General features: G+C 33.6%; 2 protein-coding genes across 14 annotated transcripts in view; one reads left to right on the top strand and one right to left on the bottom strand.

The window, feature by feature from the left end:
* Window positions 1–10,027, bottom strand: part of nadka (NAD kinase a) — a 29,996-nt gene extending 19,969 nt beyond the window's left edge. For 5 of the 11 annotated variants that reach the window (XR_015497053.1, XR_015497052.1, XR_015497051.1 and 2 more), the window contains exons 1-3: window positions 9,844–9,944; window positions 8,478–8,656; window positions 2,482–2,565 (exon numbers count right to left, since the gene is read on the bottom strand). Coding sequence is in view for 3 of the 11 variants with exons in the window: in XM_087263304.2 (XP_087119430.1) it covers window positions 2,482–2,565; window positions 8,478–8,656 (263 nt within the window). In the remaining 8 variants the exon portion in view is untranslated. 11 annotated transcript variants of the gene reach the window in all.
* Window positions 10,028–17,666: 7,639 nt separating this feature from the next.
* The window catches only part of nr6a1a (nuclear receptor subfamily 6, group A, member 1a), a 199,122-nt gene continuing 190,915 nt past the window's right edge, over window positions 17,667–25,873 (top strand). For all 3 annotated transcript variants that reach the window (XR_015496813.1, XR_015496812.1, NM_131256.2), the window contains 2 exon segments: window positions 17,667–17,859; window positions 21,164–21,205. Coding sequence is in view for 1 of the 3 variants with exons in the window: in NM_131256.2 (NP_571331.2) it covers window positions 17,799–17,859; window positions 21,164–21,205 (103 nt within the window). In the remaining 2 variants the exon portion in view is untranslated.

The following is a 25,873-nucleotide window of genomic DNA, read 5'->3' as shown; positions in this document are numbered from 1 at the left end:
AACGGATGTGTTTCAGATCTCCAATTCCAGCACTATATGCCAATGTAAACTAGGATGCACTGAATAAAGCGATCAGATACACCTGCCCCTTTAATTATGCACAGAATTTTAATTATGTTTTTCTCTTCTTCTTCATTCTTTTATATCACATTTTACCTGTTTTTATGTTTTGTTTTGTTTTATGCATTTTTATTTTTGTTTTTATTTTTATTTTACTTGTTTCTTTTATTCTTGTTTATGTAAAGCACTTTGAATTGCCATTGTGTATGAAATGTGCTATATAAATAAACTTGCCTTGCCTTGCCTTGCCTAGAAGAGTAAGCTATAAACAGTTGAAGTCAGAATTATTCGCCCTCCTTTGTCAAATATTTCCAAAATGATGTTGAACAGATTCAGGAATTTTTGACAGTATGTTTGATAATATTTGTTCCTCTGGAGAAAGTCTTGTTTATTTTATTTCGGCTGGAATAAAAGCAGTTTTCAATTGTTTTAAAGCTATTTTAAGCTCAATATTATTAGCCCCCTTAAGCAATATTTATTTTGGATTGTCTCCAGAACAAACCACTGTTGTACAATGACTTGCCTAATTACCCTAACTTTACCCTAATTACCCTAGTGAAGCCTTTACATGTCACTTTAAGCTGAATACTAGAGTCTTGAAGAATATCTAGTCTAATATTACTTACTGTCATCATGAAAAGAGAAAATACATCAGCTATTAGAAATGAGTTATGAAAACTACTGTGATTAGAAATGTGTTGAACAAATCTTTTATCCGTTAAACAGAAATAGGGGAAAAAATATACAGCCGATCAATTAGCACCAGGCCGAAATTATAAATTATTATAATTAAATTATTATAATAAAAAATTATATAAATTATTAATTAAAACTTCCGCATTTCTCACCTGGCTTGAGAAACCCGTTCTCAAAGACTTATTATTTGGGAAGCACACATATTCTGAATGCCTTCAGCAGAACTCAAATGAACTATTTTAATCTAGTTTAATATAGATACAAAAATAATGTATGCCCAGCTGGATGGATGGATGGATGGATGGATGGATGGATGGATGATAGGTAAATGGACGATGGATGGATGGATGGATGGATGGATGATAGATAGATGGATAGATAGATGGATGGATGGATGGATGGATGGATGGATGGATGGATGGATAGATGGATAGATGGATAGATGGATAGATGGATAGATGGATGGATAGATGGATAGATGGATAGATGGATAGATAGATAGATAGATAGATAGATAGATAGATAGATAGATAGATAGATAGATAGATAGATAGACAGATAGATAGATGGATAGATGGATAGATAGATGGATAGATAGATGGATAGATAGATGGATGACGGATGGATGACGGATGGATGACGGATGGATGGATAGATAGATAGATAGATAGATAGATAGATAGATAGATAGATAGATAGATAGATAGATAGATAGATAGATAGATAGATAGATAGATAGATAGATAGATAGATGGATGACGGATGGATGACGGATGGATGACGGATGGATGACGGATGGATGACGGATGGATGACGGATGAATGGATGGATGGATGGATGGATGGATAGATGGATAGATAGATAGATAGATAGATAGATAGATAGATAGATAGATAGATAGATAGATAGATAGATGAGCCATGATATCATGATATCTATTTTTTGTCGTACTATAAATTGCACCAAAATATATTGCAATAAAAAAATTATTATCAATTTAAGACCATTTTATGCCACTCATTATATAAGACCAGAATGACAATACAATATCATCACAATGCAAGTGCACTCTTTCAAAGAAGACATCATATTTCATTCATTTTTTTTTTTTTAGGGGTTTTTCACCTTTATTGTGACAGGACAGTAGAGAATTCAGACAGGAAAGCACTGGGAGCAGAGAGAGGGAAAGGATCGGCAAAGGACCTCGGGACGGGAATCGAACCCGGGTCGCCACGAGCACACTGGTGCTATATGTCAGCGCACAGTACCACTAGGCTACTGGCGCCGACTCATATTTCATTCTTAAGTTAATTATAGTCATGTTAACAGTCTGATAATGAGGCACTGGAGTCAGAATGTGAAAACACAGATCCTAAATAAATAATAATAAATGTTAATAAGATAAAGAGTAACAGAGGCTGCGATATCTGCTACCAGATCTATTTTCAGCTGTCAGACACTCACATGAAATTATACCATAGTAATTTATAGTAAATACTACAGTGTTTTATTACCCATGCTGACACTGACACCTCCAGTAGAGCTCGAGATGTTGCACAATCAGCTCAAATGTTGCTAGAATTGTTTTTTCTGTATGGGCGATATATATATTGCATGGCCAAAAATGCTTGAGGTCACGTATATGTGCTGTGCGATAACTCGATGTATTGATTAACGTGACAGGTCAAGTAATATGTCAAAATGAATAGTTTATTATGGACTCACATGACAGCTTTAGGGTTCTTCAGTATGCTGGCTTTGGGCCCAAATGTGGTGACAGGGCTTGGTCCATGAAGTGATTGTGTCCTCCTGTGAAAGAGCAGAACAGAGATATGATTTCACCACAGCATTCGGCTTCAATTTCAAGAATATAACAAAGCCGTAAAGCAAAGATAATGGACACAAGTAGGGCTGTGCAACAGAATGATAACCATCTCATATCAAGATACAGGTCACCACATTCAGCTGAAGTCTGAATTATGAGCCCTCCTGTTTACTATTATCCCCGATTTCAACACATTTGCAATCATAATAGTTTTAATAACTCATCTCTAATAACTGATTTATTTTCTCTTTGTCATGATGACAGCACATAATATTAGACTAGATATTCTTCAAGACACTAGTATTCAGCTTAAAGTGACATTTAAAGGCTTCACTAGGGTAATTAGGGTAAAGTTAGGGTAATTAGGCAAGTCATTGTATAACAGTGGTTTGTTCTGGAGACAATCAAACACTAATATTGCTTAAAGGGGGCTAATAATATTGACCTTAAAATGACTTTAAAACAATTAAGAACTGCTTTTATTCTAGCCGAAATAAAACAAATAAGACTTTCTCCAGAAGTAACAAATATTATAGGAAATACTGTGAAAAATTCCTGAATCTGTTCAACATCTTCTGGGAAATATTTGAAAGAATTCGCAAAAGGGTGAAATATTACCCTAACCCATATTCATATATAGTAAATCTGCTCATAGCTTATCCAATCTGTATATAATGTTGATAGTACATCCATCTGTAAATATCACCATAGTTTTCTATAACTGCACTTGCTGCTATTGCACTGCTGGTTAGACCTAAACTGCATTTCGTTGCATTGTACTTGTGCATGTGTAATGACAATAAAGTTGAATCTAATCTAATCTAATCTAATAATTCTGACTTCCTCTGTATATCAGCTATCGTGTTTACATAAAGATGAATGGCAGCAACATTTGATCTGACAGCCCAGTCTCTGTTTTCTCATCTCAGGTGTCAAAGAGCTCTGGTCACCTCTTCACAAACTATCCTTACAGACAAACAAAGGAAAATGGCAATTTTCTTTATTTTTATTTAGATATATTTTTTTGAAGAAGTTGTACAAACGGGGAGAAACGGTGGCTCACTGTGGCCCCACAGCAAGAAGGTCACTGGTTCATTGGCATTTCTGTGTGGAGTTTGCATGCTCTTGTTGGCGTGGGCTTCTTCCGGGTGCTTTGGATTCCTCCACAGTCCAAACACATGCGCTATAAGGGAATTGATGAACTATTGGCCATAATGTATGAGTGTGTGTGAATGAGTGTGTATGGGTGTTTCCCCAGTACTGGGCTGCAGCTGGAAGGGCATCTGCTGCGTGAAGCCTGGTTTATACTTTTGCTTCAAGTGATCGGCGTGACCCACGGCGCATGTCATGCACGCTAGCTGTGCATTAATTCTTCTGCAGGCTGTAATAACACTTTCGAAACGCTAGTTGGCAGTGAGGTGTTTATGTTCCTCTGTGTCAAGTTTTTTTGCTGGTGCTTTGTTTTTTCTAAACGCTTCCTTAAATGTACAAGTGGCTCAAACCCGCTCATTTTGAGGCAGGAAACGGCGAACGTGCAACAACCTTTATCTTGAGGTAAACACAAAACAAAACTTTCCATCTGGAGCTCCTTCACTGGACTCCACACTTGTAAACAATTGCGCCATCTGGCTCGCGCAGCTCTCAATCCCACCCACACTCGTCAGAACTACCAAGCCGACCAATCACAGAGCTTGAGCTACACGTCGTTGCGACAGGTAGTTGCATTTTTTGAGAGGTGCACGTCAGGCGAGGGCTATGCGTCCATGAGTAGAAGCAGAACGCAGAAGTATAAATCAGCTTTAAAACATATGCGGGAATAGTTGGCGGTTCATTCCACTGTAGAGATCCTTGATAAATAAGTGAGTAAACCCAATGAAAATGAATGAAAGACTATTTGAACACTAAAATATCAGTATCTCAGCTGATAGAACGGTGAACTATTTATTAAATAATTAATTTTAATTTAATTTTAAAATAGGTTTTATTTATAATATTTAGTTTATATACAATATAAATTAGCTAATAACTTTGACAATAATAAATAATAGGGCCACCATGCAACCCCTCTTTCAAATATTGTTTATTTAATTTTAGATTTAACTATAAATGCTGGATTACAGCGCGAAAGACAGCAGTTGCTAATAAGCTATACAGAGTATGATCAAAATACTGAATTTCCCCATTAGCCACATGACAACCAACATTACACACAGAGCTTATACAACATTTACTAAAGCAGAAGTGTTGCAAAAGTGTGGAAAGACTGATGCAGTTGTGGAAAGTATGCGGTAAGATGGAGCAATCATGTGTTAAACTGTAGATAAAACTATATACACACTTATGCAGACAGTACACTAGGTAACTAGAGACTGTCAAGTAATAGACAATAGTAATATAGTAATAATAATAATAATAATATTAATAGGGATTTTTATTGCAATTACCAGTAACATTTTTCAACAAAATAAAAAGAAATAAATATATTATGATAATGTAAGTTTTGTGCTATAAAATTGGTAAATGAATTGAGTAACAGCGCAACAATTATATTTATAAAAACTATTTTATTCTTTATTTATAAAATTTAACTATTATAAATATTTTCTTTATTACAAATTCACTATAATAATAATAATAATAATAATAGTAATAATAATAATAGGGATTTTGTTGCAATTACATTAACATTTAAAAAAAATACATAAATATATTATAATACTGTAACATTTATTTTGTAAAATAAGTAAATAAATTGAGCAATAGCGCAACTATTATATTTATATAATAACTATTTTATTTTTTATTTATATAATATAACTAATTTTAAATATTTACATTTTTGACAAGTTCAGTAAAAAAAAAATAATAATAGAGATTTTTAAAATTGCAATTACAAGTAGTAAATGAATTGAGTAACAGCGCAACCATTATATTTATAATAACTATTTTATTTTTAATTTATATAATATAATTATTATAAATATTTCATTTTTTACAAATTCAGTACAACAATGATAATAATACTGTTTTTTTGTATTGCAATTACCATTAACTAACTATTTGAAAAAATATATATATATTCTAATAATGTAACTTTTATGCTGTAAAATAAGTAAATTAATTGAGTGATAGCGCAACTATATTTATATAATAACTATTTTATTTAAATAATATAACTATCATAAATCGTTCAAATTTTTCCAAATTTAGTATAACTATTAAAATAATAATAATCGTAATATCAAATATATATATATATAATAATAGGGTGGCATGGAGCCTCAGTGGGTAGCACTGTCGCCTCACAGCAAGAAGGTCACTGGTTCAAGTCCTGGCTGGGTCAGTTGGCAATTCTGTGTGGAGTTTGCATGTTCTCCCATGTTGGCGTGGGTTTCCTCTGGGTGCTCCGGTTTCCCCCACAGTCCAAACACATGTGCTATAGGAGAATTGGGTAAGCTAAATTGTCCTGGTCCTCCAGGTTGGGGGTTAGACATTACCAACCTCATAAAAATGAGATGTTACGAAATAAATGGCCCTGGTAGTGAGTGAGTGAGTGAGAAAGTGAGTAAGTGAGTGAGTGAGTGAGTAAGTAAGTAATAATAATAATAAATAAATAAAAGAAAGAAAAGAAATATACTATAATAATGTAACTGTTGTGCTGTAAAATAAGAAAATTAACTTTGAGTAATAGTGCAATAGCAAAATAACAATACTTCACACATCATGCATGTGCATGAACGAGCGTGCCGCCCTGCAGAAAACTACTGCTCAGAAAAAGAAAGTTACAATAACTAGACATGGTTCAAGTATTACACATAATGAACATTAAAACACCATTCCAACAGGTGTTTAACTCGTATTGTTACTAGCAAAAAGCACTTAGCCTCGAGCCAGAAAAAATCATACTGTAGATCAGTGTACAATGGAAAATCATTGAAAGCTAGCATTTAAATAATTTAGACTGTAATTTGCCCTAAGTAACTTGCGGTTAAGCCATGCACAGTGTTTGGTCCAGTAAAACAGGTCCTAAAGGCGTGTTCACACAGTCACAACCATGATGAAAACTATGAAGATGGAAACATAAGTCTTGATGTAAAAGAATCAAATCCACACCACAACTACCCAGCCAATCTGAATTGATATATGATATTTGATTTTACAAAGCGTAAGTGATTCAAGCTATAAATAAATGACAAAACTGAAAAAGCACACAATATTCATGATTAAACACAAGAAAAAAAAAGATTAAAAACAAGAAGAACATTATAATAAAGATTAAATACAAGAAAAAATGATTAAAAACAAGAAGAACATTATAATAAAGATTAAATACAAGAACAAAAATGATTAAAAACAAAGCACACAATATTAATGATTAAACACAAGAAAAAAATGATTAAAAACAAGAAGAACATTACAATAAAGATTAAATACAAGACAAAAATGATTAAAAACAAGAAGAACATTACAATAAAGATTAAATACAAGAAAAAATGATTAAAAACAAGAAGAACATTATAATAAAGATTAAATACAAGAAAAAAATTATTAAAAACAAGAAGCACACAATATTAATGATTAAATACATGGGTAAAGTATTTTTTGTAAAGTTACATATTACTTTTTTGATGTTTTTGACTGTTTGTTTTTCTGTTTTGAGCAAAATTATTTTAAAAAATTCAATAAATAAAGTGCTTAGATTTTTAAAAATATTACAATCTTAGGCTACGTTTACACTAATTTGGATCAATTTGTCTAAAAACGCTCAGTGTCCACACTATGGTTTTGAATTCTTTCAATCATCCACAATACAAGTACTGAAAATGCTTTTGTTCATGTACTGCGCATGTAAATTTAACCACTTTGGACATTCATTCATTCATTTTCCTTTGGCTTAGTCTCTATTTCAGGGGTCGCCACAACGAAGTGAACCACCAACTATTCCAGCATACGTTTTAAACAGCGGATACCCTTCCAGCTGCAATCCAGTAATAGGAAACACCCATACACTCTCACATTCACACACACACTCATACACTACAACCAATTAAATAAATCAATTCTTCTTTAGCGCACTTCACACAAAAATGCCAACTGGCCCAGCCGAGACTTGAACCAGCGACCTTCTTACTGTGCTAAACACTGAGTCACCATGACACAGTGGACAGTGTTTTCAAAAAGATCTGTTTTTTATTTATAAAAATGCCATCTCGTTGTGGACTTCAGGCCGAAACGGCGAGAAAAATATGCATTTTTAAACAAAAAAGTATTAGTGTGGACATGGTCTTAATCTTTACAAAAAGAAAAACAACATAATAACATATACTTTCACATTAGTTTCCTTAAGAAGTATCTAAGTAACACATTTAACTACTTTAAAAAAGTAATATCAAACTTTTAAAAGTAATCTTACCCTACACTGATCCTAATTGTGCATAATCAAGCTGTGCTTTGAAATTTTTATTCGATATCTGACATAATCTCCACTGAAACATGAAGAGAGGGCGGGGTATATGTTAGCCCCTCCCCCTTTTAAAACAGCCAATAGTGTTTAGTTTTCTCACCGCTCTGCCAGTGAGAGTGGCTGAGCTCAAGCGCATCAAATGAAGAGCCAGTGAAAAGAAGGGGCGGGGCATGTCAGACTCTAGAGAGCATTTGATTGGTCAGAAGATTTGATTAAAACTGAAGCATGAGGAGACGTCGAAAAAATAAATGACCAATTTATGCGTAAGTGACAAACTGCAAACTTTGGATGTTTATATCAGGTTATATCTTCTAAATGTGAATTTTGTCACAGTTTTGGGTTATAGATATCCTTAAGACTAACACACTGATGCTAACATCTACTTTAAATTCACAGAAGCTTCAAAATTAGTCAAAGTGTGTTTTGGATTACCTGAATTTAGCAGAGCTCTGTGCTGATGGCATAGACATACTCCTGGCTTTAGTTCTGTTGCGGAAAAACTTTCCACGCAAGAGCTCCTCACTGCCATCACAGCCCGAGCAACAGTAGGGAAACGGTTTTGAGCTCGCATCGGACTTCAGTGTCCATTTAGACGCTCCGGAAGCCTCCATCTGGAAGCAGCACAAACAAAACATGAGAGTTAGCTCTGAAACACAACGCATACAAACACACTAACACGACATGCTGCATTTAAAGAGGACCTATTATGCAAAAATCACTTTTATAAGGGGTTTAAACACAGTTGTGTGACACAAGTGTGTGAATATAACCAGGCTCTAATGGTACAAATTAATTAACTATATTTTTATAATCAGACTTGATTAAAACAGTCTGCAGAAACACTCTGATTGAAATTCTCCCTTTGTACGTGTCATCAGAGGGGGGAAGCCCCGCCCACTAGTGACCATCTCCCCATCATTAGCATAAACAGCCCTGAGTGAGAAGCAGCTTTCTGCCATTATGCTGTGTTCACGCCAGATGCGGAACTTGTGAATAAATCATGCTATATAAATAAATCGCACGTAAATAGACGAGTGAACATTTTCACATCAAATTCACTTTATTTCTGCGTCAATTTCACTTCACAATAGGCACAGATTTGCGTCAAGGGCAGTGCTATTTAGAATTTGCAACAAATACTTTGATATTGATATCTTTAAAGAAAGTCTGAATGTGTGAATACTAACTTTACCTCAAATATGTACAGGAATTATAGTGAAACAACTATTTTTGTGTGTTACAATCTTTTTACTCCTTATAATAACCTACTTTAAAAGACTACAGAGGGAAATTAAGTCAAGTCACCATTATATAACAGTTCAATAATGACTGTTAATGTTTTATCTGTGACTGAACAACTGAAGTAAGCCAAGAATAAAACTAAATTTGTGAATATTCGTGAATATAAAGCTGATGAAACGACTCATAAACACTTTTTAAAACACACTGACGCCCTGATGTCATTCATTGTGGTTTGTAGGGACAAACAGTAGTCAGAATGACGGATTGTAGGAAAGCATTTATTATATATTACGTAAAGCGCAATGTTTACGCTAACTTAATTGTGCTTTAGTGGAAAAGCTTGTTTCTAAGCTGGTCTAAGCGGTCTAGGCAGCATTTTTGAAGCGATTCGAGTCAAAAACAAGGCATGCACCTGCGATGAACAAAATATCACACGTGAAATTGTAAACTGTGGTTATAAATGTGTTAGTTTGACCAAATGAGTTCTGAAAGAAAGTATATAAAGCAAAGGTTAAAGCGTTAGCCGCTAATGTTTAAGAAGAGTAACGTATCAAACCTCACATGCGCGCTCCTGATCCCCCGCCGAAAATTAGCCTATCTTTAGCCCACTGAATGGCTAATAACACAGCAGGCGTTATCCCGTTTGACTCTGAATGTAAGATATTAACACTTCCATCGCGTTATTAACGTGGACGGAGAGTAGGCTAACCGGTTCTGCAGTCTCTTCTCAGCTGTCATCTGTTCACGAGCTCGACACTTCCCTGAGACGACAGCCGTTCTGCGCGCTGATTGGATGAGGGAGCTGAGGGAGCGGGGCCTGTTTTGCCTTATAAATATTTATTTATTAAAGCGTTGTTCGACACTATGGTTTATGGTTCACTGTCACTGGAATTTTTAAATACGCATATTTTAACATCATTGTTATTCTTAATATATAATAAAAGTGTGAAATAAAAAGACAGACGATAGGCGTTCTGCGAGCTGATTGGATGAGTGTGCTAAGTGGGCGGGGCCTGTCTTATGAATATTTATGTTTTATAGCATCGTTCGACACTATGGTTCGACAATAATTACAGGTACACTGGATTCTTTAAATATACATATTTTAATATCAGTGATATGCTTTCTATGTAATAAAAAAATGACAGACGATAGCTGTTCTGCGTGCTAATTGGGGTGTGCTGAGTGGGCGGGGTCTTCTTGCCTTATGAATATTTATTTTTATGGTTCGACAATAATTACTCGTACACTGGATAAAATATACACATTTAACATCGCTGTTATTGCTTTTAATTATAATATTAAAAGTTATTCTATTGATGGAATGAATGAAATACAAAACACGCCTCAAATACAAAAAACTAATATTATTTACAGAATTCCCAAAGGAAACATTATAACTGTTTTATGGGATAGTGAATGGATAACTGGAGGATTAGTGTATTAAAAGAAAAACCTGAAAAAAAAGCTGTTCACTTAATTTAAATATTAATATGTATATTTAAAACAGTGTTTCTCAACCACATTCCTGGAGGACCACCAACTCTGCACATTTTCCATGTCTGCTTAATCAAACACACTTGATTCAGATTACTATGCCCATTAGCAGACTGAAAGACCTGTAATGGGTGTGACAGACAGAGGAGACATCCGATTCATGCAGTGTTGGTGGCCCTCCAGCAGGGTGGTTGAGAAACACTGATTTAAAACATATGAAGGGGATAATTCACCCAAATATAAAAAAATTCTGCCATGATTTATTCACCCTTTACTACGTTTCTTTCTTCAGTTATAAATGTTGGAAGCATTTGAGGGAGGGTAATAAGTCATTTTCTTTTTTGGGTGAACATTCCTTTTAAGACAGAAGAAGTGCAAACAAATAATAGATTATTATTATTTGTCTGCATTTGATTTTTTTTTAAAGGTCATTATTATATGCATTTTAAAAGTGCAGATTTCCCCAGGAATAGAAATTAAAAACTCAACTTATACTGTCCTTTTTTACAACTATAGGGTTTGTTATTACAAAACAGCACAGTTTATTGTAATAAAAAACAAAATAACACACAATACACTATTTATTACAGTTTATCAGTCAAATATAGTATACTGCAGCATTCACAAGTGTGGTAAATACTATAATATTTGACCCTGGACCATAAAAGCATGCATTCATATGTTGGGCGGATACATTTTTGGCAAAAATTGTTACAATTCCTTTAAAGTGGGTGTTTTCTCACCTCTGACCTTTGACATCCACTGTCCTGCAGGGTTCAGCCCTAAACTTGATCAACCTGTCTGTCACTTTCTGCTGATCCTGAATGCCTTGTTTATTTGTTCAGGGTAAGGTTAGATCTTAGAAAGATTGTGCGTCAAACCAGATGGACAAAACCACTGCAAAGTTGTTGAAAACTGCACTGTGAATAATATTAATTAACAGTATGTTACGTGTTTTGTGTTTATTTGCGGTTGTGAATTGCATTATGGGATGTTGATCTCTGCGCTCTTCACTTTTGATGTTGAGAATTCAACTCTACACTGTTAAAATAGTTGGGTTACAACTACCCCAACATATAACCCAACTATACCTACGGGTTATTTTAACCCAATATATAATTTAACCCAATGCATTGAGTTATTTTGATAAAAATTTTTTATTACTATTGATGCTATTACTAGCACTACTATTAATTGTATAATTATGGCTGTGTAAATAAATAACATACAGTTTTCAAAAATATTAAAAATATTGAAATTCCTATTACATTTTAGTTCCAGATTGTTAAAATAAATCAAGAATCACAAACAATGAAGAAACAGAAAAAAGCCTAGACAGTTATAAACTGTGCAAGCAGAAAACCCTGTGTTGATGGAGCAGAGTATGGAGCTCTGTGTGCTGTAGAGGCCGTCCAGCAGCTGCAGCAGGCTCCACTGTGTCCACAATGTACAATACAGTTTAACCACAACCAAACGCTTCTAAAAGATGGTCTTGGATGAGAAAATGGATGTAAAACCATGACACAGAGAGGTAATTTGATTAAAAAATAACAACATTATTAGTGCAAAATAGCTTAAATAAGCTTTATCACGCAAAAACAACATTACGCACACAAATGAAATTAAAATATTTAGCCCGACTGGTTGAGTTGTTGAATAAATTACCAAATAAAGGTTAAAAATAACCCAACAAAGCACCCAATATTTAACACGACTGGTTGAGTTATTAATAAATAACCTAATAAAGGTTAAAAATAACCAAACAAAGCACCAAATATGTTTAGCTCAACCATTGGGTTAAATAAATAACTCAAAGTTTTTTAGAGTGTACAGTTTAACAACGTGGCTTTATTGACATTTTAGTTGATTTGAAAAAAAATAATGTAAAATAAATACAGAAATGAGTGTTTGAAATAACAGAAAATGTGCTGCAGTTTATTACAAGGTTTTTGTAGCGTAATACTCAACACCCACCCAGACGATATAGCACTGTATACTATTACAAATGTTACTAAAATTCACTTTTTAAGATTAAAAATTGTTACTTTTTGAGGTTAATAAACAACAATCCATAATGCAATTCAAAAGTAGAAATAAATAGGGAAAATAAAAACATGAATCACAAAATACCAAAAACTGCTAATTTAGGGATATTTTACAGTGTGTATTGAATGTTTTGTTTATATTATTGTAGTTGTTGTGTTATCATAGCAATCATAGAATCATTGCAGATTATTTAGTATTTTTTTAAAGTGAGTGAACTAAATAGTGCATAGAGAACAGTAGGGAACTAGACAAACAGCACAGGCAAACCGCTAACCAACTCGTTCACCAGTCACATTTGCATTATCTATTTGACTGCACGACATTATCAGACGTGAACTAAAGTTAAACTCGATCAGCTTGATCTTTTTCCTGCAGCCCCAGAAAATCTGTTTCTCCACTTATTAATCATGCGGTCAAGACACAGACACAAAAAGCCAGTATTAGATGGAGCTCTTGTGTCCAATGTGGAATCCGCTGTGTAATCGTCCATCCGTCTCTGAGATCTTATTGGACACTATTTTTAATATTATTTGATTTTTTTTTAAAGAACTGTTCTGCAATTTCTCTACTACTTTCCATTATATGCCAGTGTTTCTTCAAGCCGAAGTGTTTGCGATGTTTATGCATTTGGGAAACATCCAATATAAAAAATAATATAGGAGTTTGTAGTAAATATTGTAGTGTTTTTGAACCATAAAGAACTTTGAATTAGTTGCTATGGTAACAACATCTATGATAGTTGATCTGTTGCGGTGATTCTACAGTTGCCATGGTAACAACATCTATAGTAATTGCTCTGTTGTTGTGATTCTACAGTTGCTATGGTAACACAACAACTACTAATGGATCTGTTGTGGTGATTTTACTGTTGCTATGGTAACAATATCTATGGTAATTGATCTGTTGTGGTGATTCTACAGTTGCTATGGTAACAACATCTATGGTAGTTGAACTATTGTGGTGATTCTATGGTTGCTATGGTAACAACATCTATGATAATTAATCTGTTGTGGTGATTGTACAGTTGCTATGGTAACAACATGTATAGTAATTGGTCTGTTGTGGTGATTCTACAGTTGCTATGGTAACAACATGTACAGTAATTGGTCTGTTGTGGTGATTCTACAGTTGCTATGGTAACAACATCTATAGTAATTAATTTGTTGTGGTGATTCTACAGTTGCTATGGTAACAACATCTATAGTAATTAATTTGTTGTGGTGATTCTACAGTTGCTATGGTAACAAAACAAATATTGTAATATAAACAAATAACCCAATACTGTAGTTTTCTACATCTATATGGTATATTATACTGCAATACACCACAGTTTACTGTAGTAAAAACCTTTCCTAAACGGATAAAACATAATTAAATACATTATATAAAACACTACAGTATTTATAAAAGTTTATCAAAACTAGAGATGATGTTTTTAAAAGTGTTTCAAATGAATTATACAGTACAACACACTTTTACCATAGTATGGGTGAAAAACACTATAGTATTTGCTCTGGACTACTATAGTATTTTGCAAAGTGGACTGAAACATCAAACTATATTGATAGCAACAAAACTTTTGGGAATGCAACCCAGACCCAGGGACATTCTTTAATGCATGTTTGACCAGTTTTAGAAAGCTGGATTGGAGGGGGGTGGGGGTTATATTATAATCTCATGTCTTTTTTAAGTACTAACATAATTATTTAATGTTACTTAGTTAAATGTGAACGTATGTTTTTGCATTTTATAATATAATATTTTATATATAATTTTAAAGAGAAAAATAGGCCTAAAATGGTAATATATTTCTCTTTTTTACACTGGACATTTGCAAAGTACCTGTTGCTTTTTAACACTCAGACTTGTTTAGCTTGTTCAGGTGTGTTTAAATCATGTCAGCGCAAAGGAAACACTCTGGACTGAACATCTCGCCTCCCTAGAAATCAACAATGTCATGCAAATACTTGTGTCTCTCCACATGTCACTCATTTTCTCAGCGTCCTTCTATTAAACTGGCTTTGCAGTTCGTTTAAACAAGCACACCTGAGCACCTATCAGATGTCGATTCAGCCTTCAGGGCTTTATTCTTTATTCTGCGCTGGGTGCTTTTCATACAGTACATCTTGCAAGCATAGCTGAATGAGAAATCTGTTACGGGGCAGTTCACCCACAAAATGAACATTGTGTTATAATTTGTCCTTATCGCCCTCCGCTTCTCACAAACCTGTTTGAGAAGATATTTTGAAGAATGTTGGAAACCTGTAGCCATTGACTTGTAATATTTGTTTTTCCTCCTATGGAAGCCAACAGATTATATGTGATTTTAATAGTATTGCTTATAATAAATAAGTTTAAACTTAACAGTTCTAAGTTACAACAGGTTTGTTTACTTTTTTAAGTAAAGTTGAATTGTCTCTTTTAAAGAGACAGTTCACCTAAAAATTACAATTCTGTCATTGTTTACTCTCTGTTTGCTTGTTTCAAACCTTTATGAGTTTCTCTCTTCTGTTAAACACAAAAGCAGATATTTTGAAAAATGTTGGAAACCGGTATCATTGACTTCCATAGTATTTGTTTTTCCTACAATGGAAGTCAATGGTTACAGGCTTCTAACATATTTCAGAATGTCTTCTAAGCTGTTTGCAAATTGATTATATTTGATAATGATAATATTAATTGTTATAAATAAGTTTCAACTCAACAGTTCTCTTACAGCAGTTTTGTTTTATTAGTTTCTTTCTTCTGTTGAACACAAAAGCAGATATTTTAAAAAATGTTGGAAACTGGGATCCATTGACTTCCATAGTATTTGTTTTTTTCCTATGGAAGTCAATGGTTACAGGTTTCCAGCATGCTTCAGAATATTTTCTCTTGACTTCAATGGAAGAGAGGAACTCATAAAGGTTAACCACTTGAGGGAGAGTGAATGAGTAAATCTTTATTTTTGAGTGAACTGTCCCTTTATACCAGGTTTGTTCGCTTTTAGTCAAGTAACTAATTGCTTTTTACAGTGTAAGGGCGACGCGGTGTCACAGTGGGTAAAGTTTGCATGTTGCTTTGAAACAATGACTGTAAATGTATGTTAGCTGCATTAAATGTGTGCATTGCGACATCTACAGGCCACACGCAGCCTAGAAAAATCGATTAGATTGAGTGTGCAGATATTACATCTTATTAAATAATGCTATAAAAATCATGTGCTCAAATTCACAAGTGTAGATTTACAGCAGCAGCTATACCAAACGTGGTTGTGTTGTGGTCTGAGTTAAAACGTTTTGCTCTGTATTAGTGTAAATTAAAAAGCAACTAAAAAGCAATCAAAATTTGCAAGATTTTAAAGATTATTATTAAATACTCTAGGAACAGAGACTTAGATAAATAGGATTGATAATATTAATGAACAACTGAAAAAAGGAAATAAAATAAAATAAGTTATAACAATAAAATAAATAAATAAATAAATAATAACAGTGAAATAATTAAATACATCTATAAATAAGCAAAAAACATAACAAAAATAATAACAGTGACTGAAATAAATGAATAAATAAATAAGTAAATAATAGTGACTAAAATAAATAAATAAATAACAGTGACTAAAATAAATAAATAAATAAATAAATAATTGTGCCTACAATAAAAAATAAAAGAATGAATAAATAAATAAAATAATAACAGTGACTACAATACATAAATAAATAATAAATAAATAAATATCAGTGACTACAATAAATAAATAAATAAATAAATGAATGAATGAATAAATAAATGAATGAATGAATGAATGAATAAATAAATGAATGAATGAATGAATGAATAAATAATAAATAAATAAATAAATAAATACGAGTGAATACAATAAATAAATAAATAATAAATAAATAAATAAATAAATAAATACCAGTGACTACAATAAATAAATAAATAATAAATAAATAAATAACAGTGACTACAATAAATAACAAATAAATAAATAAATAAAAATAAAAACAGTGCTTGAAATAAATAAATAAATAAATAACAGTGAAAACATTAAATAAATAATAAATTAATAACAGTGACTACAATAAATAAATAAATAAATAAATACACAACAGTGACTAAGACAAATAAATAAATAAAACTAATAATAACAGTGACTGAAATAAATAAATCAATAACAGTGACTACAATAAATAATAAATAAATAAATAAATAAATAACAATGACTACAATAAATAATAATAAATTAATAAATAAAAATAGTAATTACAGTGACTAAAATAAATAACTAAACTAATTAATTAATAACAGTGACTAAAATGAATGAATTAATAAATAAATAACAGTGACTACAATAGATAATAAATAGATAAATAAATAAAATAATAACAGTGACTAAAATAAGTAAATCAATTAATTCATTAATAACAGTGACTAAAATGAATTAATTAATACATAAATAACAGTGACTACAATATATAAATAATAACAGTGACGTAAATAAATAAACAAATAATAACAGTGACTAAAATAAATAAATAAATAAATAAATAAATAAATAAATAAATAAATAAATAAATAAATAAATACCAATTAGATGATTTTTACCTTTTCTTTAGAATAAAGCAGAGAAATATAACAGAAGTCATACTTTTTTGTCATTATTTAACATTACAGTTTTTTCCAATGCTTCATTTTCTAACACACATAAATAGCATTCTAATATGTATTTTGCAAATTTCTGCTTTGAATATTTACTTCTCAATACAGTGCATATTCATGTTTCGTCATCAGTGGGCGCCGATGATTGGCTGCAGAGCTCTGATAACCACGCCCACACGCCCGCACGGCATGCTCTCAGGCTGGAGGTAACGGCAGGAATGATGGAAGTTTGATCCTGTCACTGCAAACATGTTTATTTTCTCCGTGTTATGAGCCACAACAACGGAAAGAGGACAACTTTAATGAAAACAAACCAGAGATATGGTGGACAAAACACACGAGACTGAGTTTTCGAAGAAACAACTTGAAGCATCATCCAGCGGTAAGCTATTATGTTGTTTTAAATCGTGATTTGTTATGATGTCGATCGTGATTCGTGTCAGTTGACTATTTTACTTTAACACGTGTACACATAACTTTAAATATCAACTAAATGTTACTTTGGTGTTGAATTGATCACATTTCACGATATGTTTGTGTCAGTGTTCGGTATGTTTTGGGTTTTATCAACTTTTAATGTAGGCTACATGCAAAATGTCATTACACAACATAAGATGTACTGAATACAGAATAATTCAGTATAATAATTCATATAACAATATAACATAATAAATCAAAATAATTGGTTTTATATTATTGCGTTCATTCATTAACAGTGACTCGGTATCGTTTACAATAATTAAGGGAAAAGTAAAATAAAAAACAACTTTACCCCAATTTGTATTTTCTGTTAGAAGTAAATACTGAAGGAGGAATTTTGAAGAATTTTATTCAGGAACAAGAAAGTTTTTATTTGGACACGTAGGGTGCAACGCGTTAAAAGTAACATACGTCATATTACTTTTGTAAGTAACGAGTAACGCATTACTTAAAGTTAATAAATAATATTTTAGTGTGCAAGTTACCTTTTAGTTAATTTAATTAGCCATCAAAAATAAATTAAATGAATTAAATTAGGGTAGTCACCTTGAATCAAACAATCAAGAAAGGAAGATGGCAGACCTGGGGTCCATTCTTCATACCTCGCTTAAATTATCTAAGATGATCTGGCAGATCCTGGAAATTTTAATCTTGATAACTGATCTCTGGCTAATTTGGTTCTTCAAATAAGTTCACGAATCAGATTAAAATGTCTGGATGAACTGATCTCAAAATCCCTTAAAATCATGATTAGCAATCCAACGATTGGCTGACGGCACAGCAGCGTAATGACATCATCTGATTAATATTCAATAATCCAAGTGAAAATATCAGCATTTACATACTTTCCTTCACAGTGTTACCTTTGCTTGAAAAGGCAGATCTAATCCTGTTCATATGAAATAATCCTGGTCCTGAACAGGTTTGAGCTAACAGAACAGTTGCCTTGACAACAACTCTCTGATGAGTTTTGAAGAACGAAACAATCCGGTGTCACGTAAATCGTCAATAGCCAAATACGGCTAATCGAGTAATCCACGTATGAAGAAAGGTCACTGGTTCGAGTCCCGGCTGGGTCAGTTAGCGTTTCTGTGTGGAGTTTGCATGTTCTCCCCGTATTGGCATGGGTTTCCTCTCAGTGCTCCGGTTCCCCCACAGTCCAAACACATGTGAGGGGAATTGATGAACTAAATTGGCCGTTATGTATGTATGTATGTATGTATGTATGTATGTATGCGTGTGTGTGTGTGTGTGTCTGTGTGTGTGTGTGTGTGTGTAAATATAATAGTGTATGGGTGTTTCCCAGCACTGGGATGCGACTGGAAGGGTAGCCGCTGTGTAAAACATATGCTGGAATAGTTGGCGGTTCATTTCACTGTGCCGGCCACTAATAAATAAAGGCACTAAGCTAAAGGCGAATGAATGAATGAATGACTGAATGAATGTTTGAATATTATTGCATAATAAATCTGTCTTCAATATCGCACAGCCCTCAAATTAATATATGAAAGTTCTTAGACATGGTAGGAATGTTTTTCTCTGCTCTCTTAAGCGAATTAAATCATGCATTTGAAATGACTTCAGGGTGAATAAATGAATTGTCATATTCATGCGGATCAATACTTTTAATGTAATTTAGCAGCTTTGTTATTGATCTGATCTGATCGATGCGGTCAATACAAACTAGATAATAAAAGATTTCACATAAACAATTTCCATCTGTTGTGTCCAGTTATATCTCAAGCAGTTTGTGATTTTCAAAACATGCGAGTGAATGTGTGTTTTTACATTCAATGCGTTGTTGTTTTTTTCATTCTATGAGTGAAGAAGGTTCTAGTGGATAGAGAAAACTAGTCTGTGAACATTCATCAATTTTCCTTCGGCTTAGTCTCATATTTATCAGGGGTTACTAACTATTTCAACATGTCTTACACAGCAGATGCCCTTCCAGCTGCAACCCAGTACTGGGAAACACCCATACACACTCATTATCATGCACACACATACACTATGGCCAATTTTAGTTCATCAGTTCCCCCATAACGCATGTGTTTGGACTCTGGGGGAAACCGGAGCACCCGGAGGAAACCCACGCCAACACTGGGAGAACATGCAAACTCCACACAGAAACGCCAACTGGCTCAGCTGGGACTCGAACTAGTGACCTTCTTGCTATGAGGCGACTGTTCTGACCACTGATCCACCTTGCCGCCTATATTATTAGATGCTTTACAACAGGCATGTCCAAACTCGGTCCTGGAGGGCCAGTGTCCTGCAAAGTTTAGTTCTAACCCCAATCAGACACACCTGGGCTAACTGATCAAGCTCTTACTAGGCTTCCTAGAAATATCCTTGCAGGTGTGTTGAGGCAAGTTGGAGCTAAAATCTGCAGGACACCGGCCCTACAGGACCGACTTTGGACACCCCTGCTTTACAATAATATCTTCGTGCAAATACATTACATTAGTCAGTAACAAAGACAAAATGAGTGAGAGGCGAATTCTGTGCGTTTGTTTCCGTCTCTGTTTTTCAGACCCCAAACCATGAAGTCATTCTTCATTGTAACTGCATCGAGTCTCCCAAATGTCAAACACAGTGGCGTCAGACGATCTTATTCTCCAAACCAATCAATACAAAACCGGTCTTTACACATTAGAGACTTCTCACAAGATTTCTGACATGCGAGGATTCAAGGGCGTACAGTTGGCATGCACGGAGGGGACATGTCCTCACCAATATCCACCAATTACTGAAATGTCCCTACCAATAATTTAATCAACATAAAACATGCAGAAAGTCAAGCTCGCTACGAGTTCACCGTAATACTATTAACCAAGACTGTTTGATTAATCAAAATGGGTTTTGATTTTGGCCTCCATGATTATGAGAAACAACAATCGGGATAAAAGAGTTATGAAATTTCTCTACATTCATACCTCCTCAAAGCCCGACTGCAGTTAAATCATGTATAGTGACTTTAGCAGCACGGGACAGCATTGCTATTAGTTTTAATAAGTGTTTATTTTATATTATTATAGTACTTTATTCATGTTTTTAAAGCTTGAAATAATTTCTGCTGTTCAATGCATGCACTCTAGGGGTGACACCAACCAGCTAACTTTGTGAGGCAACCACTGCGCCACTATATAAGTATGTATAAATTGAAGTCATTTGTATATAATATTTAGGATTTGTCTTTAACGCAGGTCATGGTGGTGTTCTGATAGATGCAGAGGAGAATGGGATACGTAAGTACATTTAATCTTATGCTTATTATTATGAGTGGTTAATTTTATTAATGACTTTTCTTTATCTGTGATTTATTAATTGGGTTTTGCAATGCTCATTTTAGATTTAATTGAAAAGCATTTCTTGTCATTTTATACACCAAGATTTGTTTAGAAATTATATTTTAAAAAGTCTTATTTAAATTTAAATCCTATAAAAATGATTTTTTGATGATGTTTTATTTTGAATGGCATTATTTTGTTTACATGCATAACTAAAATGTCCAACACAGATTTTGCAATGAAGACTTTTACAAATATATAAATATATATACATTATTATGGCTGTCAGTGGAGGTTATAATATGTGTGTGATCATCAAATGTCCACCAGGGGGCTTCCAACATCTGCAAACCTTTTTTTTTCTGTTATTTGTGCAGATATGAGTGTGCTTTTATTTGTGCTTGCACTAATCATTCAGTAAAACAGCTGAGCTTAATGCACTGCCTTTATTACGTCTGGTCAAATCAACTTGTGTGTTAACAGCAATTTTGTAAATGCATAAGATCACATATAATCATCTGAAACTGCTGAAATGTACTCAGATCTATCTGGAAAAGGTAGGTGAATTGCTTTCAGTGTTACTTTGCTGTGTTTCCACTGTTCTAATGGAATGTTCCAATGATTCATCATGGGGGTGGCATTGTAATAATTAGATTAAAATCCTATTTGTTAGACCTTCACCATACAAAATATGATAAAAAACCATGTTAATTATAATTTATAGAAGGTTGTAGGTATTCATTGAGGGCCCTCAGACTTCTTGAGGACCTAAGAATCTGCTTTAATTTGATTATTGGTTAAAACGGCCCCCGAATGCAGCACATCATTAGTCTTGAATGTGTATTAATGTCCTCCTGTCTCTATATAGCAGCTTGAGGAATTTGTGTTGCATTCCAGCAGTGTGTGTGTGTATTCTGGTGTTTGACCTCTGATCTTAGTTGTGATCATGTGACTGGCCTCATGAATATTATTATGCTTGTAGTGATTGTCCTTTCACATAAAGTGGATTAATATTCTATGCATTATATTAGGTTATTTATTGAAAATGTAGTATTTTAGTATTAATAAAAGACTATTATATATTTTGACATCTTTTTTTGCTCTTTATTTAAATATATATATATATATATATATATATATATATATATATATATATATATATATATATATATATATATATATATATATATATATATATTTTTTTTTTTTTTTTTTTTTTTACATTTCTTACATATATTTACTTTTAAAGTGAGCCATGTTAATCTCTTAAGCCAAGTTCATCTCTTCCTCTTTTAGTGCAGGTCATTCTCTCTCTGTGTTGATGTGAGTGTGAGGACATAAATTTGTATAATGACATTACCATGAGAAGGTGACTTATGAGCACGTTGTCAATATTCACATTTTTCAAAAGGCTTATAAATGCTGAATTAGTTTTTTTTATTAAAGTAAAAACGCACAAAGTTTCCTGTAAGGAGTCGGGTTAGGTACAGAATAAAAATCCATGAGCAAATCTGATGTATGGGCAAAAATGAACATACTTGAGTAATATATTTCAACTTGTGCATATTTTTGTATATATATATATATATATATATATATATATATATATATATATATATATATATATATATATATATATATATATATATATATATATATATATACATACATACACACACACACACACACACACACACACACACACACACATATATATATATATATATACATACATAAATACATACATACATATATATATATATATATAATGAAATTTTCCTCTAAAATTAATATTTTTAATTTTTTGGTATGTCAAAGAATAAGTTCTTTTCCTGGTCTTTAAAGTAAAATGTCCTAAAATAAACTAAGAATATATATATATATATATATATATATATATATATATATATATATATATATATATATATATATATATATATATACATACATATATATATATACTGTTCAGTATGTACGCATGTATATAAATTGACATTTTTTGCCAGTTTTGAAAATATATGAGAAATCCCAAACATGAACTTGCCATGTGTGTAATTTGCTTATTCTCTTCATGAGTTCTGGGTGTGTTTTGAGCATAACTTGCATTAAACCAATTAGAGTCTCGTCTCTTATTCCCTTTAAGAGTCAGTTGTGTCGCTCCATGGTGCATTTGCTATTTACATGGTAGATTTTATAAGCGTAAAAACTGAACGCTTCACTAGAGAGAAAACAGTTAAACAGAGAATCTGCAGCGCGAGGATAAAGAACGAGCCTCCTCCATTCAGCCTCTTTTCTTTCTCTTTTACTTTACTTTGGTGGAGTAATGAAACGATGCAAACTCACTCCACTAAACGCATCCATTAGCCCACATATTTACTTTCCTTTGTAAAGCGCAAAGATTTGTCAACTATTTCTACAGTAAATTCAGTTCTAATCTCCAGCAAATGAATAAATGAACAATAATAATGAAGTGTGGTCAGAAGACCAAAACCCCACAGCTGGACAAATCTACACTTGTGTTTATTAAAACAAATATAAATATACAGATAATAAATACTACTGCTAATAATAATCACATTATACAGATGCAGATCGTCATCAATAAACTGAAAAAGCCCCCCGAGGTGAAGAAGGCATGGAGGCAGTGCTGTTTATACTGATGGAGAAAATCATCATTTCTGGATCATTTTAATCTTTAATTGTTTTCATCTGTACAGATATTTGTGTGTTGCTGTTCATCCTGTGTGTATTCAGCAGTGTGTAAGCGTATGGACCTGCATAGGTGCATAACTAACGCGCGCTGCTGGACTTTAGAGCAGCTTTTAGTTGGTCAGTGGCAAAGTTGGTCTATTTCAGCTCCTCAAAATAGCAACGCGCCAACAATGCACCTTAACACACCTCACTTATAGACCAGCACACACATGAGTCCACAGAATAGCGCAAATGGATTTGGTATTTAAACAACGTGGTGCAAAACATGAAAATTAGGGTTGTGCTGGTCTGAAAATAGCAACAGATCACGCCAAACACATCTTGCGCTTTATTGCGACAGATGTATAATACAGCCCTGTGTGCAAAAGTGTGTTTGTGTCTCCAACCCGGAGAATCCTGAGTGTATAGCGATTTCTGATTGGCTCCTGTACTAGTAGGCGGGGCTTAATTTGCAATATTGACCGTTATGCTTTTCCCCATTCAAAATAAAATGAGCGACACGTCTTACTTGGTCTAGAGTCTTTGACAATATACAGTGTGCACAGTAGAACCATCATTACAGCTGTGGAGAGTCTCCATAAATATAGCTGTACGTGTGTGTGTGTGTGTGTGTGTGTGTGTGTGTGTGTGTGTGTGCCAGGTGGCAGCTGTATGAGGAAAGGTCATTTTGAGTTCATCCACTGCTGACCTCAGAGTGACCTCCGCATGTAAACCTCTGGGAAAGAGGCATGAGGGACCTGTAGGAGAAGCCCTCAGAGAAAGGCGGTATTGTTGCTGTGGGTCGCTGAGTTATGAGCTACAGCTGTAAATGTGAGCACCGTCTGATACATTTCCGCCTCAAACTGTGACGGATACTGGATTTGATCCATCAGGAGTTGATTGAATGCTGAAAAACACTGAACAAAGTAATAAAGGTGGCTGAAAGTTTTTTTATTTCTTCAAATTAGGGCTGTACGATATATAATTTCAGCATAGATATTGCAGTGTGCGCATCCACAATAGTCACATAGCTGACATGCAATGTTGAGTCTGAATTATACACTACCTGACAGAAGTCTTGTCGCCTATCCAAGCTTTAGGGACAGCAAATAATAACTGGACTTACAGTTGATCATTTGGTATCAGAAGTGTTTTATATGAAAGGCTAAGGCCTCTAGATGACGCTAGATTTGACCAGAGTAAAATGTGATCATGTCTTGATTATTAATTATTTTATTAGGACCGTAGGTCTGCCTTTGTTTTGACAAAAGTCTCATCACTGAACAGAAATAATGTCCAGTATAGAATATAAAGTCCTGCTGCAGTGGAGACAGAATGAATATTGTGTCTGACTCCATCATGAGCTTGGAGGACTGCATCCATACATCTCTGACATGACTCACATCACTGATTAATAAAGTCATCTGGAATGAAGAAGAAAGTGTTCAGCAGGACTCCCAGAGTTCATCAAGAGTCTTTGTGTTCATCATCAATGCCTCCTCCTTCATCTTACCCTAGATATGCTCAATATGGTTAATGTCTGGTGACTGGGCTGGCCAATCTTGGAGCACCTTCTTTGCTTTCAGAAGCTTTGATGTGGAGGCTGAAGTATGAGAAGACAAAATTCAGCAAGGAACTGGAAATATTCCTCAGAGATTTTGCTCTATATTGGATTGAGCTCTGGTGACTGTGGAGGCCATTTGAGTACAGTGAACTCATTGTCATGTTCAAGAAACCAGCCTGAGATGTTCACGCTCTATGACATGGAGTGTTATCCTGCTTGAAGTAGCCTTTAAAACAGTGGTTCTCAAACGTTTTTCATCAAGTACCACCTCAGAAAACAATTGTATCTCCAAGTACCACCAAAATGAGCAGTATTGAAATACAGTAGCGCAGTAGGCCCAGTAAAGCAGCTACAACTCTGCACAGTTAAAA

Source organism: Danio rerio, chromosome 8, assembly GCF_052040795.2.
Source record: "Danio rerio strain M-AB ecotype USA chromosome 8, GRCz13ab, whole genome shotgun sequence".
Taxonomy (NCBI): domain Eukaryota; kingdom Metazoa; phylum Chordata; class Actinopteri; order Cypriniformes; family Danionidae; genus Danio; species Danio rerio.
This window is presented reverse-complemented; position numbering and strand designations above follow the sequence as displayed.